This window comes from Carettochelys insculpta, chromosome 2 (genome assembly GCF_033958435.1).
Source record: "Carettochelys insculpta isolate YL-2023 chromosome 2, ASM3395843v1, whole genome shotgun sequence".
NCBI classification, from domain to species: Eukaryota; Metazoa; Chordata; order Testudines; family Carettochelyidae; genus Carettochelys; species Carettochelys insculpta.
In genome coordinates, this window is record NC_134138.1 from 113734157 (window position 1) to 113753335 (window position 19179).

A 19179-nucleotide genomic window follows, 5' to 3' on the forward strand; every position below is an offset into this window, starting at 1 on the left:
ATCTCTTAAGTGCCAGTAAGAATCTACATAGAAACTTTAACTAGGACCAGTGTACTGTTATGACAGCAGCTCTCCATATCTTTTTTTCAGTTACCGAGAAGCTTGCTTGTTTCCATCTATTTCTTGCTAAAGAAAGCCAACTTTTCTGTTTCCTGACTTGTTGAGTAGTAGCTCTTTAGATTTCTTAGATCTTGTTTGCACCACCACTGTAATCAATCTAAAATCTGCTACTTAAATTACACGAATAACATAACTGAAGTCAGTGTAGCTAGATCCACTTACCACTGTCTCCATGCTGTGCTGTGTCAGTGGGTGATGCTCTTCTGCCAGCTTCCCTTACTCTTCTTAGGGTGGTGGAGTACATAAATCAACAGCAGAGCACTCTCCCATTGATTTAGCACATTTTCACCACTCCCACTAATCAATGCCACTGCAACAATTACAGTAACACCAGTTTAGCTCAGTAGTGAAGACCTGACATTAGTTCCTATCTCATTTCATGTTTGTTATGTTTGAAGGGATTTTTTTACTCCCTTTCAGAGGGGGAAAAAGTTACTTGTTTAATGTTGTTACACATGGGTGGAAATTTTTAAAAATGTTAAGTCTACAAGTTATTTGCTCAACTAATAGGTATCTTTAATGACCAAAAGAGTACTGTGTCTTCCACGACTGAAAGCAACATGAAGTGAGCAAACAAAACTCTAACTACACATGTCTAAACAGTGTTTAATGAGAGTGTTGAAAGATATTTATTGGGCAGTTTGTCACAGTGCTCTTCATCTTAATTGTGTACTGATATAGGCTGTGTAGAGTGATTAATACATCTGTAAAATTATTTTTCTTGTGTCCAAGGCTGTATCCAGTGCACTGCATTACCCTTCGTCCTGCCCCAATCCTGAAAAAGGGTAGGATTCCTTACAGGAATGAAGTATGACAATTAGCTTTGGACAAAGCTTTTCACCTCATTTTCTGTTGCCTTGTTTGGTGTTCTGGACCAAAATTAAACATCAATACTCAGCATGCCTGCACATGCCATTATCACCAGTGTGCCCCATTCCCAAAAAAGAAAAATATATTGAATCTCCCTCAAGTTCTCTTTCTGACAAGTTTACAAGCGTTTATTCGTGTTTCTTTGTTTTTGGAATGCACTGTTCTGAATAACGTGTTTCACGGTGTCCTTGTTGCAGTATACTACATCTCTATACTCTTGAAGCTACACAGTCAACACTCTTAATAAATGTCTTTATTTTCTCCTTTTTTGCTGATTCATTGGTAAATATTGACTGAACTAGGAGTATTCACTGTTTTGTGTGTTATGGACATGTGCACAGGTCCGTATTACCCTACTTAGTGGTTTAAAAAAAAGGTGTCCCTTAATTTGAGAAACCTACTGTACATGTTTCTCTTCATTATTGGTACACATTACCACCAGGGCGATAACATCTCTAAGGTTCCGTATTATTTCCGGTACATTTCAAGCCCAAACAGACCAAAGTACACACAGCTCTGTCCTTGGCTGGTGTGGCCATCAAATTCCCTTTTTGGCAAAAGAAACACATCACAATGTCTCATTACCATTTCCTTTTGATTATGGATACGTCATGGTTGATACACAGGAGCGTCCTTGGTGAGCTTTTCATACCTTGGAACATGATTCTTTGCGGAGTCTCGGATGCATTTCAACCTCCTGTAAAGATTGTGCTTAATTCTTCGGAGGTACTCAGAAATTTGATGTGCAGTCTAGCAGAATTAATCCAAACAGACAAAATAAGCAATTGGCTATTACATAAGATAGGAACGTGGTAAATCCTCTCCTGTGCAGAAGCCCACAAATTTAGAAATTGGCCAATATGCAGAAAAACCTCTCCCACACTATGCTTTACTAGAAAATTTAACTCTCTATTAGACAAGGAGAATCTCTTGCAGATAGGTCCAGCTGCACTCTGTAAACAAGAGACTGGCAAAGCAGGTATTTCTTTGACTGCAGGAACTCAAGGGGGATTACCTCCCCACAAGACAGAACTGCCTGTCTTGTGTAGAGGAGAAAAAAAGATCCTGAAAACATGCAAGTTCTACCTTGGACAGCAGTTAGGAATAGGAACAACAGTTCATGCATGCCTACCGCCTAATGACTCTGTTATAGAAAGGACCTCCCACAAAGCTTAGAAAAATTTCAGAATTCGGTGACATTATTGATGACCAGAGAATTTGAAGCGTCTCTTTCTACTGGCTATTGCCTTAGGGTCTGTCTACAGTTGGAGACTAGGTCAAATTTATTAAGGTTGGGTGTTTTTAGCATGCTGTTTTGTAAAGTTGAGGGTGCATGTCCCCATTGTACGCATGATGATGATTTTGTCAGCAATGCATTGTGGGTACCTGTACCACAGTTCTGCTGTCCCCTTGCTTTCTTGTATCAGAGAGGTAGCTGTGTTAGTCTGTATCTTCGAGAGCAAGAAGTAGTCCTGTGGCACTTTACAGACTAACAGATATTTTGGAGCTTAAGTTTTCATGGGCAAAGACCTTCATCAGGGTCTGACAAGGCAGGTCTTTGCCCACGAAAGCTTATGCTCCAAAATATCTGTTAGTCTGTAAAGTGCCACAGGACTACTTCTTGTTCTTGCTTTCCTGCGTATCCTCCCAGTGTCTGATGAGACAAACATAGTGCAGTGGGTGGTTCTGGGTACGTGTCCTCAGCCTCCCTTAGTGCACTTATCTCCTCCCTCCCTCCCTTTTGAAAGCATTGGCAGTGGTTTTGCACACTTTTTTAGCTGGCTGTCCATGCAGATGCCATAGCAAGCCTAGCATGGACACCGTTCAACTTGAAACTGTTGTGTCCATCATTCTGAACATCTGGCACCTTGTGTTGCATTATGCACAAAAAGTCTAGCGTTGCCAATCCTGAAAATTCCATTTGAACGTATTTCTCTCCATCCCAAATTTGGTGTTTTCACAAAAAAGTACTGCTCCTCCTGTCAGGGTGGAAAACGGAAAGTTAATAGTTTGATTTGTGCTGTTTTTTGGGCTGCTCCAGAGGAGTCTGTTATAGGACACTGAAGTGATTAATTGCTCCTCCCTAACAAATTGTCTTTGACAGTTAAAGTAGCTTTTGTTGGGAGGATCATTAATTCTTCTCTTTATATCTGTCTGCTCCCTTGGATTTTATCATGTGTTTGAGTTCCCATGAAGGACTGTATTGCTATACTGTTCATTCTTTTGCATTTACGGTGGGACCCCACACACACACTTACACGGGGATTGTATTCTCGCAACCCCTGCATAAGTCGGATTTCCTGTGCAACTCAGGGGAGCCGGGAAACTGATGAGAGCAGCACCCGGGTTGGTTTCCTGGCTCCAGCAAGTGGAGGGGAGCCAGAGACCAGGAGGCAGCCTGGATCCCCTGCACTTGCAGAGCCGGGAAACTGACCGGGCTTGGTGCCATCATCAGTTTCCCCACTCTTGTCAGGGGTGGCAGCTGACTCTTGGCAGCTGCCACTGACAGGAGGGGCAGCCCAATCACTGCCACCCCGACAGGAGTGATTTCTCTGCTCCTGTCAGGGGTGGCATCTCAGCTGTCCCTGCTCCTGTCAGGGACAGCAGCCTGACTCTCAGTCATGTTAACCTAAGAATCGCGAGTTCTGCGTATCTTATGAGGTTTACTACCTATGAGAGCTGAATAAAGGAGACTGACCAGGGTTTGGTGTTAAACTGAACTACATCATCAAAATCTTATGAGTTTTTGAACAAAAATGGCAAAAATCTGACCTTTAGAGATTTGTCGTTTTTCTGTAAGCTGTACCTTAAAATCAGGAAAACAGGCCTCTTTCACTTCAAGGTGAGAAGTAAAACTGAAGATGCAGGTTTGCAATCCACCCTGCTTCGAACATTTTAAATGGGAATGAGATGATTCATCTTTTTGAGGTTCATTTCTAATTACCGCTTAGACTAGAAGTTTACAAGACTCTCAAATACAAAACTGTTGACTTCGCTTGAGTTCTTCATTGTCTAGAAAGGTCTCCAATCTCAGTTCAAATCTTTCTTGCTTCCATTTTTGTTCTTTGATATTTTTATCTATGCCCGTTGCTCTGTATTTTCTATGAGGCACGTGCTAACATAGCACCATTTTAATTATTCTTACCTCCTCAGTCATATTTTTGCTCTACAGTTTGAATTTGATTTTACAAATAGATCTAAAGTATATGTCAGATATTACCTTAGTTGTATTTTATTGCTGGTATTCAAATGATAGAACAAATACTTCTTTTCTTTCTCTTTTCTGACTAGAGATGGAAGGAAATTAAAACAACTTTCTGAAACTTTGATTTGTTGGTTGCTCAGAATTAGGAATATTAAACTAACAGAAGCTCAATTTTACATTATCAAGCTTAAAATGTTAGAGTAGTGATTCAAAGGCCAAATGTTTGATCTAGTTATATTTTCTAGGAAGTACATGTTTTATTTTTTGTCTAGATCTGATAGAAGCTTCAAAAACCTTTATCTGCATATTTTCCCTTGAAGTGCCGTTCTTGTGGGCAAGTAGATTATAGTGTTCATGTATTTTTCTCTGTCTGTGCTTAACAGGGGTCACAAGCGCAAGCTGGGTGAAGATGATGCTGCCAGTGAATCCAGTAAAGAGTCCAGCAATGAAGATGAGGAAGGTAGCAGTTCTGAGGCAGATGAAATGGCAGCAGCACTTGAAGCTGAATTGAATGACTTCATGTGACATTCATATGAGAGGGGATTTGTAACTATGTTTTCCTTCTTGTAACAGATCTAATTTCAAATGAGCCCCTTATGTCAGTACTCAAGGTTTTTCCAAAAATGTGTGTATATTTTGCAAAGCAGCACAAGAGGTGACATACTATTTTACAAAATCAGAACTAGATGTTTTTAAGGTGTTTTATTAAAGGAAAATATACTTTTTTAAAAGGAAAAGTATTAAGGGGGACTTGGTGTGCTATGCCAAAGACATGTTATGAGCTCTGCGAAACCTTCATATACCAGGACAGTAGTACAAAGGTTTATGATTTAACATACAGTAACTTTTTAAATATCTGTATGTGTGGTTCTAGGTAACAGGCTTCAAGAAAAGGAGGCCACAAAGAGGATGGAATTGCTTGAATAATAGGAACCTGATGATCTGGTCATACTTTTTTCCACAATTAAATGCTATCAAATATAAAAGGATTTTTAAAATAAAAAAGAACAATTTATATTTGTATAAAAACTGAAGATGTAATATGCAAGCTTTGTGAACTCTGCACTTGACCTACCTGTCACTGGCTTCTAAGAGAATACAAAATGACTGAATTTCATGCTCTTAAGTTACTTTGTGGGCTAGTTGGGTTCTTTAGGGAGACCACTTAGTTTTTTAACTTTGCTTCTCTGTAACCTGGAATATTAGCACAGCATACTGTGTGATCCTGTACTGCCATAAGGAGCTTATTCACCCATTTGTGTTGTTCTTGGAAGGAATGTGTGCTGCTTCATTCTAGATAGGGTTTTATTTCTGTCAGAGAGCTGATGTAAAGTTTTTGTATATTCTATTTCATATTTGACCCACAAAACAGATTTTCTTTCATTTAATAAAAATCCATTTTGTAAATTCTGTTTTCATTTCATGAATTGCAAAAATCAGTTACTAAATTTCACCCGTTTCCATCACACAAGAAACTACTCACCTACTCAGCTTTGCATTATTCTGTATCATCTGAAGCAACAGCAAACTTTAGGTTTTTTTATAGCTACTAAAATTTCCAAAATTACATTGTGTCCTTGTTATCTAAGCTAACACAGAACAGTTACAACGTAATTCAACCAGACGATCTGTTCTTTGATTATTTAAGAAGAGCACTTTTATTGCTCTTTTCATATATTTTCAGTAATTTCAAAAATGTGTAAGTACTGTATAACATGTTATAAAGTTGTCGAAGAGATGCAGATAATATAAATATTTACTGCCATTAAAATATAGAAGGCCCAGGTATACTGAAGAGTATTTGCAGAGGAAGCAAAGAGTTAAAATGCTACAGCTATTTTTTTTTTCTGATGTCAGATGAAACACATTTGTTGACATGCAAAATTATATATATAGTGGATGCATAAAACATGCTATGGGGTCATTGGTGAAAACTGTATCAGTATGAAATAACATTTGGATTCTCATTCATTTTTACATCCCTTACTGCAATTGGTTTCGGACTAAGAAGTATATTGATATTTATGAGACTAGTACAGCAAACCAGTACTGACTCTAGTGCAAAAAAGAGGCTGGCTTGGTCTTTAACTCCTTGAAGGATATGTATGTAACTGAACTGATATATTATGTTATTGAGAAGGGGGAGTTGTGCCAATGAATTATACACATTGTATTGATTTACTATCAGCTGTAGAGCAGGCTGCCAATTTGGTCTTATGAATTAGGCATCACTGAGATTGCTTAAGAGTTGGCTGTACTCTGCTGCAGCGCAGCACTGAAATTACCAGTAGCATGCCTTTTTCTGCCAGGCTTTTACAGCAAAGTTGATTTCACTGAAGAGGTGGGAAAGTCACAGGAGAAAAGATTCATTTGAAACACAGTCCAAAGCTATTTATTTTAAAAAAATAAGAATTCCTTATCCCCAAACTCTTTTTTTTTTTTAAAAGGTGGCTCCTTGCATTTGGGAGCTATATTTCCCTCAAATTAGGAACTTCTGGTCTTGTTTTCCATCCATTGTATGAACTAAGTTGTACATATGGAAAATATTTTCCCATTTTACCACCACTGTATATTGACATAATGACTTTGGATAGGAAACAGATGAATGAAAATAGTATCTGAAAGAAGCGAACATCAGGTGCTCCAATCAAGCTTTTACCTTTTGAGCCAGGCCAGTGTCCTTTCTCTGGTGAAGTACGTCAGAGGAAAAGTGGTTTAGAGCCACTTGGAGGATTAGAAGTTCCATTTGCCTTGCATATCTGCAAGATACAAGAACAATATTCCTAATGGGGAGCACTAGAAAATATTTTTCTTAATCAGAAGTATTTGTGAATTTGTTAGTAACTAATTTTAATATCCTCTTTCTGAGAAATGAAGGGTGATACCATTCTCCATACAGCCCAAGCCTTAAATGACCTATCAAATGAAATGCTTTCTGAAAACACTGAATGCCTCTTCAAGCGGATTGAAAAAGGGCATCTAGAAATGCTTACTAACTCATCTGTCAGCAAAATGAGAAGACCCATAGCAGTCAAAAAGCTTTATGTAATATCATGCATCCTGTTCAGGTAATAGATGAGGTTCTTTTGTGGTTAAGCAAAGCATCATTTTTTAGACTGCATTCCCTGCTTCTTTATGTTTTAAATAAGTGTTACCTTTTAGAAACACAATGGTTTTTATTAAGGATGGAATGTCAGCTTTAGCATTGAATGGCCTGTCAAGTTTGGCACATGTCATTATGTCAATGATGTTGGGCTTTTGAGATTAGTGTAAAGACTCACAGGGACCACACAGCTAAACTTCAATTAGTTGAGTCTCAAAGGATAAACACTCCTGCTGTTTTCTGGCTGTAATGTAGAGTGCTGTTCTAAAGCCATCTCTCAGCATGAAGTGATGAGGTTAAGAACCTCTGAAAAAAAGTCAGGCTAATTTTGTGACACGATTTTTAAGAAGTCCTACGTATCTGGGGTGGAGGGGTTGCACAATGACTGTCAGATAGCATTGAAGCAATGTTATGTCATATGGTTGAAAGCTGCTATGTGGATGTTGAATTTGACTTCAAGGTTACTGCATTCCATTGGTGGGTGGAATGATTCCTGTTAAGTTTGAAAAGCTTTTTGGATTGAGGAATAATATAAAGAACCGAAAAAGAGATTTTCTCCTCCCCTTCCTTGTTTTGTTGATGATCACCACTTAAGGATTTACCAGTAGTGAGTGTCTAAGCAAGGATGTTATAAATGATCAAGCTTCAGTCAGGCTCAAGATCACAGGGAGTCCCATGCAAACATTGAAACAGGAATCTCCATCAAAGAGTAAAAATTACATCCATGGTAACATCAGCTTCTATAGTAGGATACAGGATTTGGAAGAGCCTAGAGCTAGCACTACAAAATATCTCATACCAAATACATGCCTGGACGCCAGTGCCAGGGAAGTCAGATCCATGGAACGCAAATGAAGTCAAAGCCAGACAGTCCTGCAAATTACAAAAAGGCTAGAGGTATTTCACAGAATATTTTGTTCTTTGGCATGATGTGTTCAGATAGCTATAATAGCATAAATACATTTCAGTACGTGGAGCTACCAGCGGGTTTTCAGAACATACCAATCAATGGCCTATCTGAGCAATTCAGGAGAGATTAATCATGCATTTTGTCTGAAAGCAGAATGTCACTTTCATTCCAAGAGGTGTTTCTTGTAAGCCTGACACCAAATATCTTTTGTGATAGTAACTGAACTTTCAGGAGGCCACAAATAAAATGTTCTTATTAAACTGCCATTATAAAGACAATAGATGTATGAAACTGTCATTTGCTACAACTAACTTCTGCCTTTTTTCAAGTTACAAGAAGTAATCTACACAGGTTACCAATGTCCTTTATAAAATGGCTTCTAAAATACCTATTAAAATGACATATGTGCCTTGGCTTATTATGGTAAATGTAATTTTACATCCAAAGAGCCAATTTTATTTAGAAAAAACAAGCCATCTGCTTGACCTACTTCTGTGCATTAGAGCCTCAACAATAGCCTGCTGCCAGAAGGGTACTCTTAGTGCTAATGTAAAAAAGCAGAATCACACTTAGATTATCTGAGTTTAACTGACCGTGCAGTGCGGCTTTGGCTAGTGGTATCAGGCATGGAAACGGCCACAGAACAAGGATACACTATATGCTGCCCTATTAAGCTCTCAATTTGAGCAATGTCACTTCTGTAATTCTCCTGAGGAGACAGCTTTCTTGAATTCTAACAACTTTGCAAGAAAGAGAAAAAAGAACAATTTTTTTCATTCTAAGATCTGTAGCTGCATTCAATATTTCCTCCTTTTTTCAAGCAATACTTAAAAACAATTCCTATTTTAATAGAACTGTGACATGTCTTCATATTTTTGAGTGGATGCCTTATGATACTTCTGGTATTATAATGAAGCTGATATCAAGTGATGCCCATGCAGTCATCCATTCAGAAGTAACTGGAAGGGTTTTTAATCAATGGTAGAAGACTGAGATGAAAAGTTTGAGGTATACAGATACTTCTGCTAGCAGGTTTTGTGGTCATTGCAACATGGTAACAACCGACAGAAGCTGAATAATCTCCAGTTTCCTTTTTAGCAACTCTGCCTGTCCATAAACTATTAATTTATGCTTATCTAGTAGAAAAATGTATAAATATTTATTTATTTATGTTATAATACATTTATTTTTATAACATTCCTGAAGCAGAAATACTATAAAGCAGAATTTTAAATACAGAAATAGTTACTTGTAGCTAACACAGGTAAAATAAATACGTAAAGTACATTATATTTAATTGCTCTCCAGTATTTCAGTGAGAAAACTGAAAGCCCATGCATAGACCTGTGTAGATTCTTGTGCACATAAAGTGCATGATTTCAATTCTCTGTCCACTCCGGATAGTCTCCTGTAACTTGTCTTCCTCATTTATTCAAACCCTTTCCATTCTCCACCTACTGAGTCACTTCATGGCTTACCTCGATCATCTTTCTCGGGCTTATCCCATTCTTTGGCCTCCTGCCATGCTGTACGCATTCTTGTCTCTTGAGGAAATTGTTTCCTGCTAAGTCTTATTCTCCTTTTTCCATTAGTCTTGGTTATCATACGCTTTAACCGACTCCTGTTCATATGACCCAAATCTTTCGGTCATTATCAGTGCAGATGGCCATTGGGTTCCTTTTAACTGCAGCCTGTGTCATAGTGCTTACTTATGCTAATTGAAAATGTGGTGAAGTACAAGAAGGAACAAGCATGTACACCTAAAGATTAGAGTTCATGTTAGCTAAAGCTCAGAATATTAGCATGAGTGACTAAGATATTAATAGAAATAACACAAGGCATAACCTTGGGTCTTGTAGTAAGTATGCTTTTTATGTTAAAGGGGTCTTGTAGGGGAATGTTTGGATGTTTTGGAATACTGGTACCCACAGAATTTTTGTTGACATAAATTGTAATTACAATGAGTTTTGATGTTAATGGAGAAAGAAATAGACGATAAGGGGTTTTACAGTATGGAAGATTAAATATGGTAGCAAAAATATATATACAGAGAGAGAGAGAGTAAAGGGTAGGGTTAATTAATTAAGGGGTGGTTTATAATAGGTTATGAAAAAGGTGGTTCACTAACTTTGGATTAGCAGACTCCAGGGTTCCTTCTAACTTTCTCCATTCATGGACAGCACAAATATCATTATGTGCACTCAGGCATATGGGGAAATAGGTACTGCGAGCTGTGGATGCTATGGGCACTCTGCTAATCAGCTGAGCAGCACCTTAATCTCTTCCGGGCTGTTTCCCAAGCACTCAGATTACAGGGAACACTGGTGTACTCCACCATCCAGGTACTGTTAGTGGTATGATTTTTACCCCCCATTCTCCTGCAGGGAGTGACCATGCGTGGATGCTCCAGTTCATCTTGGAATGTGAGCTTAAATGAAGTGTGTGGATATGTTGTTATGCCCATTTGCTTTAACTATTTTCTTTTAAATAAAGTCTTTAACTCTGTTACTCATTGTGTCATTCACAGCCCTCCACTAAATTAAATGATCTGTAACTGCCCCAGAGGCTCAAACCTAGAGAGTTCAGTTGGGTTCTGTTTCTTATCTCGATGTAATTAATTGGGAGCACATAATTTAAAGATAAAGGCTGGGAACTGCGGCAAGACTCAGATGCCTGTTGAGCTATTTGGGGCTTCACTGAGGAGAGAGAGTCCAGAAAGCACCGGGTGAGCAAACTCACTTCTCACAGAATTCTGGACAAGCTCTGGACTGAATGGCAGTGTTCTGAAGCAGTCGCCTATCAGTTCACAGTGCTTTCTTTGTGCAAACAGCTGCATTAAACAAATGTATAGTGTTATAAAGGGGAAATGATTTTAAAGTATGTGATTTTTTTTTTTTTTTTTTTGGTACTGGAGTCTGTAGAAGCACACCGCTGGCTAAAGGAGAAAAATAGACCATCTGGGTACCACACAATAGTGAAAAGCATCAGATGCTTAGATCAGTAGCCTCCTGCCTTCCTAAGAGGAGTTGTTGACTGACCAGAGACATGACATTCCTCTGAGACTGTCAGGTGGCAGGTATACCCAAAAGAGAGAAATTGAGCAATACCCACCTTGCTCACATGGGCAGTACATAGTGCTAGTGAGTGGCCTGTGACGTCCATGACCTGCAGGCACTTTTTGAAGCTCTTAGGAAGTCCAGCGTATCTTGCAGAGAACAGGAACGGATGCTGATACTCCTTTGCTGTGCCCTGAAAAGCAAATATCACAGAGATACAGATGTGTGTTGTGGGTAATTTACAATGCCTTGCATTACACTTTTCCATCAGCCTTCCGCTCTGTTGCATCTCCCGTCCATTTCCATGTTCTCAGGCTGAGGTGTTCAGAGTGACAGAAGATTGGGACTCAAATAAATGGATCTGAAAGGCACCAGAGCTTCTGGCTCTGGTTCATGAAGTCTGAAAACCTGGGCAGTGGAGGCCACCAGAGTGAAAGCAGTATGACATCTGCCTCATCTTGCAGTTATCCAGACTTTTTTCCTTCATATTTATAAATGCAGTTAGGCCCACACTAATTCAACAATTGTTTATCTTTAACCAGATTAAGTACTTTTCCCAGTTCCATGTTTGGTAATGTCTGAGTCGTTATGTCTATGATGTATACTTCATATGTGGAACAAATTATTTCTTTTCTCATGTAATTTCTTGGTCTGATCATCGTGGACTGCAATTAATTCCTTAATGTTTATCTGGGTTTCATTAATTTAACCATGTAGCAATTTCACACAAACTAAACACTGTAAATCCGTCTTTTTGAGCCAACCAAACTATATGCCATAAGAGTGGGTTAAGTACTTTGTTGCTTTCTTGTTGCAATGCATAATTAACATTTTTTGTTTCTTTCTTTAATTCTGTCCACATCCTCATGATTCCAACTAGACATTCTTGGTTTACACAAACCTGAAACAAGATCCTGTTCTTCCCAAGGTATTTAATTCCTCTCATTTTCTAGGAGACTAGAGATGATGAGTGTGGTCAAGTCCCAAACTGGAACATATCTTCAACTCATTGCTAATAAATTATCCCCAAGCAGTACCAAAAAAAAAAAATGAGGCTACTTTGGTATTCTTGCAAAAGGAAAATTCCTTCATATTCCAGTAAGAAAGCTTATACTCACTGGAATGTGGTTAAATTGAGGCTGATTAATCAGTAAGTGATATAAGGCCATTATTTGGACCTTTGTCTACTTGCAGACATTTTGACATTTTTTTCTTTATTATGGTCATATTTGGCTAAAGGCAGTTTGAGCTTTACCAAAAATCACATATAATTTTGATGGGATCAAAAGGCCTAGTATGACTACAAGTCTCATTCTTTGAGGTCTATTGGATGAAAGATTGTCATTCCACATTTAGACAGAATTTGCACTGCATTCAATTCTTCCAACTACTAGACAAAATGCCATTAGGCAGAACTTACACCATTACCTGAACACACAAGTCTTGCAACCACCTCCCTTAACAGAGCTGAAAACAGTGAAGACGATTTTCCAGTCTATAAAAGGCAGTTCTGTTCTTTCCATTATAAAATAATGGAAACAAAGGCTTTCTCCAATTCTTGCTGTTATTTTCTACATATTGCCCACCTTTTGATGCACGATAGCAAACAAAGGTAAAGCGGGAATTATTCTACACCAAGGGTTTCCAAATGCAATCTATTGTTTTTATTTTCAGAATTCCATAAAAGATTTACTAGTACATATCTCTTTGCCTGACAAATCGTTCAGATCTATCCAATCCCAATTTTACATCAACACAATATCTACACAATATACAACATTGGTGATGATTAACCAAAATGTTCTCCTAGTCCAAGTAGGCAAGGGAACACCCTTTCAAACTTGGGTTAGAACATGTCATTTAGGTCTTCTGTATTTTCATCCAAGCATTGCATCATAATGTAATTATTCTGATCTCAAAGCAGCAGGATATTTTCTACATCAAACTGTGGAAACAATAGTCTGCACAAGTATTCCTATTTAGGCTGCTTCTGAAAATCTGTCTAAAGTCCAAGAGCAATGTTCTTTTGCCTTCTCCAGCTGCAGTTCAGTTTCGGAAACTGGAGGTTGTAAGTTAACATTATTCGTCAGAAAGAGGCAGAGCTCCAGCTGTTGCAGCAGTTTGAACAGTGTCTGGATGCTCCCTGACGGTTGGGCACCAACTCTTTGTAGTGCTTGCAAAGAATTCTTTCTGCTACAAATATAGTTGATTTCTGTGGTATACTCTGCCTACCTGCTTCTTTCTTCTTTAGATCTCAATCTCATACACAGAGGAACTCAATTTATCAACACATAGTGAGGACATAAGTTGCATGGTGGTTTAGCCTATGCCAATAGCATATCCTGGTACAGACTTACCAAATGTGTGCCCCATATCAAAATAGGTATGGGCGTTCCCCAATCTGACTGCAATTTAAAAATGCCTCTGATGTATGTGGTCCCACAGTTATTGCTGGTAAGTATCCAGTTCACTCCTTCAATTTGATTTGGATTTGCTTGCCATGTTCACTGTTCAGGAAGCCTCATTTCAGTACTTGTCACAGCTTCAAATGGGAGCAATGGCTGCTGAAGTAGCTTACAAACCCATCAGAATAATTAGAATAACATCACATGCTATTTTTCCCCATTTGGCCCCACTAATTTCCTCAACATTATTGTGGTGTAATTTGTTTCCTTGGCCCAGATGCCTTTGGATGCTGTGGAACGTGAAGGGTCCCAAGAGAGCTGTACAGGATTTTAAATCATCTCTGGTGAAGGAAGGATCCCCTGGTTTGATCCACCTACCTCAGTAGTTTCCATCAGGAACACGTGGGCTACCAAGACTTTAGCCATGGCTAATACTATTTGGGTCTACAGAAGGAAAGTTTCCACCAAATTTATTTAAAGGATCAATAATTACTAACAAAAATGTGTTTCCCTCAGGTAATTGCTTGGTTCTTAGACAATCAGTCTCTAAGGCATGCCAAGGACTTCCAAGCTCTCCTTATGTGGGATAATCCAGGGAAGAAATAAGACAAGCCTGGACATATTCCTGAAGATCTTCTCCATCCTAACTGAGAAAATCATTGAAGGGTATTTTCAGTTCTCAGATATTCTCCCTGAGGGCATCATGACTAGAGAAGGTAAGCTCTCTTCTGAGAGAGGCATAATCCATATAGGAATAGCACCTACTGTGTACATCAGAATCCCATCAGTTATTTCTAGATTTCCTGCTAGCCATTTGTGTGAGCAGAGACATTTACATTTTACATCAGAAGAGGTTTTTATTCACCCTTTCTACACAGGCCTCTGTACTGTCCTATTGCCAGTCTAAAAGACTGTTCCCTAGTGCTACAGTTAAAGTTAATATTTGACAGGACCCATGTGTAGGGAACAGAAGACGGGTCTGAGGTGCTTGCATTAATGTTGCTGAGGATATGCAGTGCTTCATTCTGTATCAGTTGTACTTGTCTCAAGCCTGTAACTTTTATGCCCAGATAGAGTGTGCTGCTGTATTAATGAGGCTAGCACAGTTTGTGCCAAGATACAATGCAGTCTCTCAGCCAGCCAGCCAGCGATGACAGAAAATGTTCCTACCGTGATGAGACCATTGTTCTTCCCACTCTCTGTTCTGATTGTTTCCTCACAAGGAGGAGCTCTTCATTCAGTAGATTATAAACATATTACAATTTAGTCCTGAGAATGTAGCACAGTTAGACAGTTGTGTGGGATCTGAAGGCTGCAGACTGGCAAGCTGCCATCAAACTGCCTGGCCAGAGAGTGCATTTTGGTGACACCTTTGCAACCCAGCCATCTATGTCTAGAAGCTGTCAAGGGCCTCTGTTTAAGAAGCAGAAAAGTCCCCTAAGGAGTATAGCAAGGTGTAAGCCCTTCTCCAGGCATCTGGTTGTTCAGTGAGGCCACGTCTACACAGCAAATTGTTTTCAAAACAATGTATGCGGGTTTTTTGCTACGCAGATTGTGTAGATTATTTCAAAATTCATTATCCTGAATTTGGTGCTGTCGAAATGGCACCAAAGTTCAGAATAAGCAGCTATTCCAAAAGCTCTGTTACCCCTTGTACAACGAGCAGTACTAGAAATGGAATACCATGTGTGAAATGGCAGCGTTATTTCATACACGGGAGGGGGGGAAACACGACATTGCTATTTCACCATGTAGATATAGCCTGACTGCCCTTGCCTCTCTCAGTTCATAAGGTGGGCAAAGACAATACAAAAGAAATGTCTGATGAGTCCCTTTCCATTATTATCTGTCTTTGAGGACCATATTGCAGTTACTCTCAAGTATTTAATTTTTTTTCTATAGACCATTTTTGCATGGGTTTGTAAAGTATGTCATCCCATTATATCCTGCACCAATAAAATGAACCCTATAGATCACAGTTTTGTGTGTGTGTGTGTGTATATATATATATATATATATATATATATATATATGTGTGTATATGAAGAGATGAACTTTATGTGATCACTAGGGATGTAGAGAAATTACTGCAAAATCCTGTAACTTTAGCAGAGCTTTTCTATCCTTAGCCGTCATGCAGAATTCTACAGGAGAGTTATCACTTTGTTTTAAACTCTTTTTTTTTTTTTGTTTGGTTGGGGTATTTTTGTGTTGGTTTTTTTTTTTTTGTTTGTTTTTTGTTTTTGAATAGGGGATAGTCTTCTTTAGAGTATTCAAAAAGGTTCATTCTTGGAAAAATGAGTGACAGTGGCTCTCATCCACAAAACTACTGAGGCACCTCTGACTGATGAGCCCAAGAGCTAAACAAGACAGGCTGCCGCCCCAGCCTCCCCAGAAAGTGCATGGAGCAGAATAAATCAAAAACTATCTCCCCTCCGCCACACACACACCAAACCTCACAATGCTGGGTCTGGTGACTGTAGCAGCACCAGAGGGAGGCAGAGCTTCCCTGGCCTATTATACACGTTGCCCAGGCCTGTCTCTCTTCATTTGTTGTATGGGGAACTGAGGAGCTAAGCTTGGCTTTGTAGGTCGCAACATTGTTCCTTTGATTTTTTCCAGGCACCTCAATCATTGCAGCACTGAAGTTCCTTTATGGATGTAGGCCAATGTGCTTGCAGGAGAGATGAAGCAATATTAGCAAAAGTCATGATGCTGAGAAGGGCCAAGCCTACATCATTTCCCTTGAATGGTCGGATCGGCACCACTAAGTTGCCAAGAATGTTTGTCTACTTCGCTTCCCAGATTTTGGTCGGTTGCATGCTCCCACAGGAGACAAGCTGCACATGCCTAAATAAAAATTATCCATCATCTGTCAGCAGCCTGTAGGCATCAGTCACTGTCAGGCCAAGGACTCACACTGCTGGCACAGACTTCGGTGAGACGTTAGGTAAACTTTTTACATTTTCTGCTTATATCTATCACCGTGGAAATATATGGCCCTTTTGGACCAAAGTATTTAATGTGTGTCATAAATGGCTTTTAAGTTCGCTAGTTTTAATTAAATGGATGTAGTTTTGCCTTTATAGGGCTCAACCTGTGCTTGGGTGAACACACTTTATCATCACTTAATTGTCTCTTCTCCTCTTTCTGCAGCATTCCACAATAAAACTCTCTCTTCCTTGACACTGAATGACAAGTGGAAAAGAAAAAGCTGAGCTTGTCTGTACGCTGTCTCCCTCTGTCCTTGAATGCACCGATTCTCTTTCTCTATTTGCTCACAAGGGAATCCCAGGGTAGGCATGGAATTTGTCACACGCACACTCCCATGCAAGCTATGCCTGTGCCCCGGGCAGCCACTTGCGCAGTAACTTTGTGCTAGCTGGACAATAAAAGGTCACTCACCTAACATCCTTTTTAATTCTGGCTTGAGCTGCCGTCCTGATAAATGGCTAAATTCCGAATGCATTCCTGAACCATGGCTGTGCGGTATGCAGCTATTGAAACTACTGCAAGCTAGTTTCTCGACAACTGTATTTTGTGCAATACCTAAACTGATCTGTCAGCTTGATTCCATGGAGCCCTGATAGCATTTTTTAAGAGTTGATTCTTTTTGTCATCCCTACTGTGTAATTATCTTTTCTGGAAGTTTCTATTCTTTGCATTGCCTTCACTTCTGCGTTTTTAAAATTCAGTAAGCAAGCTGAGAAGTTAAAATAGACCAGAAAAGCACTCGACGGTATGGAAATTGCCCAGCACAGAAGAAAATTCTGCTTTGGAGATGGAGCAGCAAGTATGTATTCAAATGGCATGCATAAGTAGCACAAAGCAACGCTTATCAATAGCGGATTGCTTCCCCAGCACAAGCTGTTGAAGTAGAATATTCCAAATGGCAGTGGGACCTATAATGGATCGAGAAGTGGGTTTTGCTGTAAGATTTGTATATCTGTCATCATAAGTACCTAGTTAGAAATGACCATATTAATGCATGAAGCATGGAATGCACATGTGCCTCTTCAGTTCCATATCGCTTTTGTTAGTAAGGCCCCCACAGTATGGATGATGCCCATATTAGGCAATTGGGATTAACGAACACTAGAAAGAAGAGAATTTCAAGACTATTATCGCAGCAGGCCCGAGGTGTACGTGTGAGACATTGATCTGATTCAGGGCTTCAGTGAAGGAGAATAGCAATACGGGTTTGGGTAAGACTGTAATTTGTGCTATGGCACAGTCATATATCAAGAGTTTTTCAGACCTTAGAGAGAGAGAAACGCGATTGCTGATACCTTCAAGGAATATGAATAGTCCTGAAGAGAGAGGTCACCTAATAAAGCCTTCTCAACTCTCTTACTACAGAAAAGATGCGCCTCTGAATCTGCCTAATATTTTAGCTAATGGAGAGAGCACTCTTTGGATCATTTTAGATGCTAGCTTTTTCCCTAAAAACAAAGTTCCACAAAAGTAGCAGGTGCTCTAAGGCAATGTTTCTTAAACATTTTTGAGACCACAAAACACCAAACAATACTGTCTTCAAAAAAAATTGTCAGACCAAAACAACAACCACCAACCAAACAGCAACACATATAGGATAACCACAATGGTAATTTATTCAGGGATCATAGCAATGAAGAAGTTACAGTGTATATGGTTTTAATAATAGGAAAAGAAAATATATCATCAGTGCATGATATTAAAAAACTGTCAGACACTCCTTGCACACCTGTGAGTTGTTCGAGGAACACCCAGTGTTAGGCAGAACATAATTTAAGAAACACTGTTCTAGAGTTCTGGGGTGCATTGATGACACCACCATATCACTGGTTCCTTGGCACTTTCATCTAGTAATGAATGCATCGTTGTGGAACTTAGCAGAAATCACATTTAACCTAGGGCTTAACAGACATCTCAATTATCTTACACCTTGCAAGAACAATTTCCCCACCCTTGATATTCCTGAGCATATCAAAGGTGGGGGAATTGTCCTTGTGATGCATAAAGTAACATGTGACTGTTACGGGGCAGTAAAAGTTCCTTATTCCACTTCAAAGAACGAGTTGAACCTCTCTCATCCTACAACATCCCTATTCCAGCATAGTTTTAGTTACCCTGACAACCACTTATCATGGGTGTGGCCAAATTTCCCATGGTCCCATAAAGTTTATTTCCAGTCCTGGCTCTCAGTGTTCTGTGCTGGTATTTAGCTCTAATTTAGCCCTAAATGTCTTCTAAAGCTGGCTACGCAAGGGAACAAAGTCGATCCTGCATACGCAATTCTAGCTACGTAGCTAGAATCGACGTAGCAGTATCAACTTCGTTCCCTGGTGTAGATCAGGGCTCTTTGGGCTTGTGCAGATGTTCCTTACTCCACACAATAGCCTGGGGTACGAGGATTGAGGGACGAGCCCAGCAAGAGAGATTTTGCCACATCTTCACATATGTGGCAAAATCTAACTCCAGAGGATCCATCGCAGCACGTCGAATGCGCAGTAAGTATAGATTTACCCTAA

General features: G+C 39.4%; 1 protein-coding gene across 1 annotated transcript in view; it reads left to right on the forward strand.

Annotated features, from left to right (window-relative positions):
- Positions 1-5833, forward strand: part of CTDP1 (CTD phosphatase subunit 1) — a 189663-nt gene extending 183830 nt beyond the window's left edge. The window contains exon 13 of the mRNA XM_074987564.1: positions 4579-5833. Coding sequence (XP_074843665.1) covers positions 4579-4720 — 142 coding nt within the window. The 3' untranslated portion in view covers positions 4721-5833. The remainder of the gene's footprint in view (positions 1-4578) is intronic.
- Positions 5834-19179: the final 13346 nt, after the last annotated feature.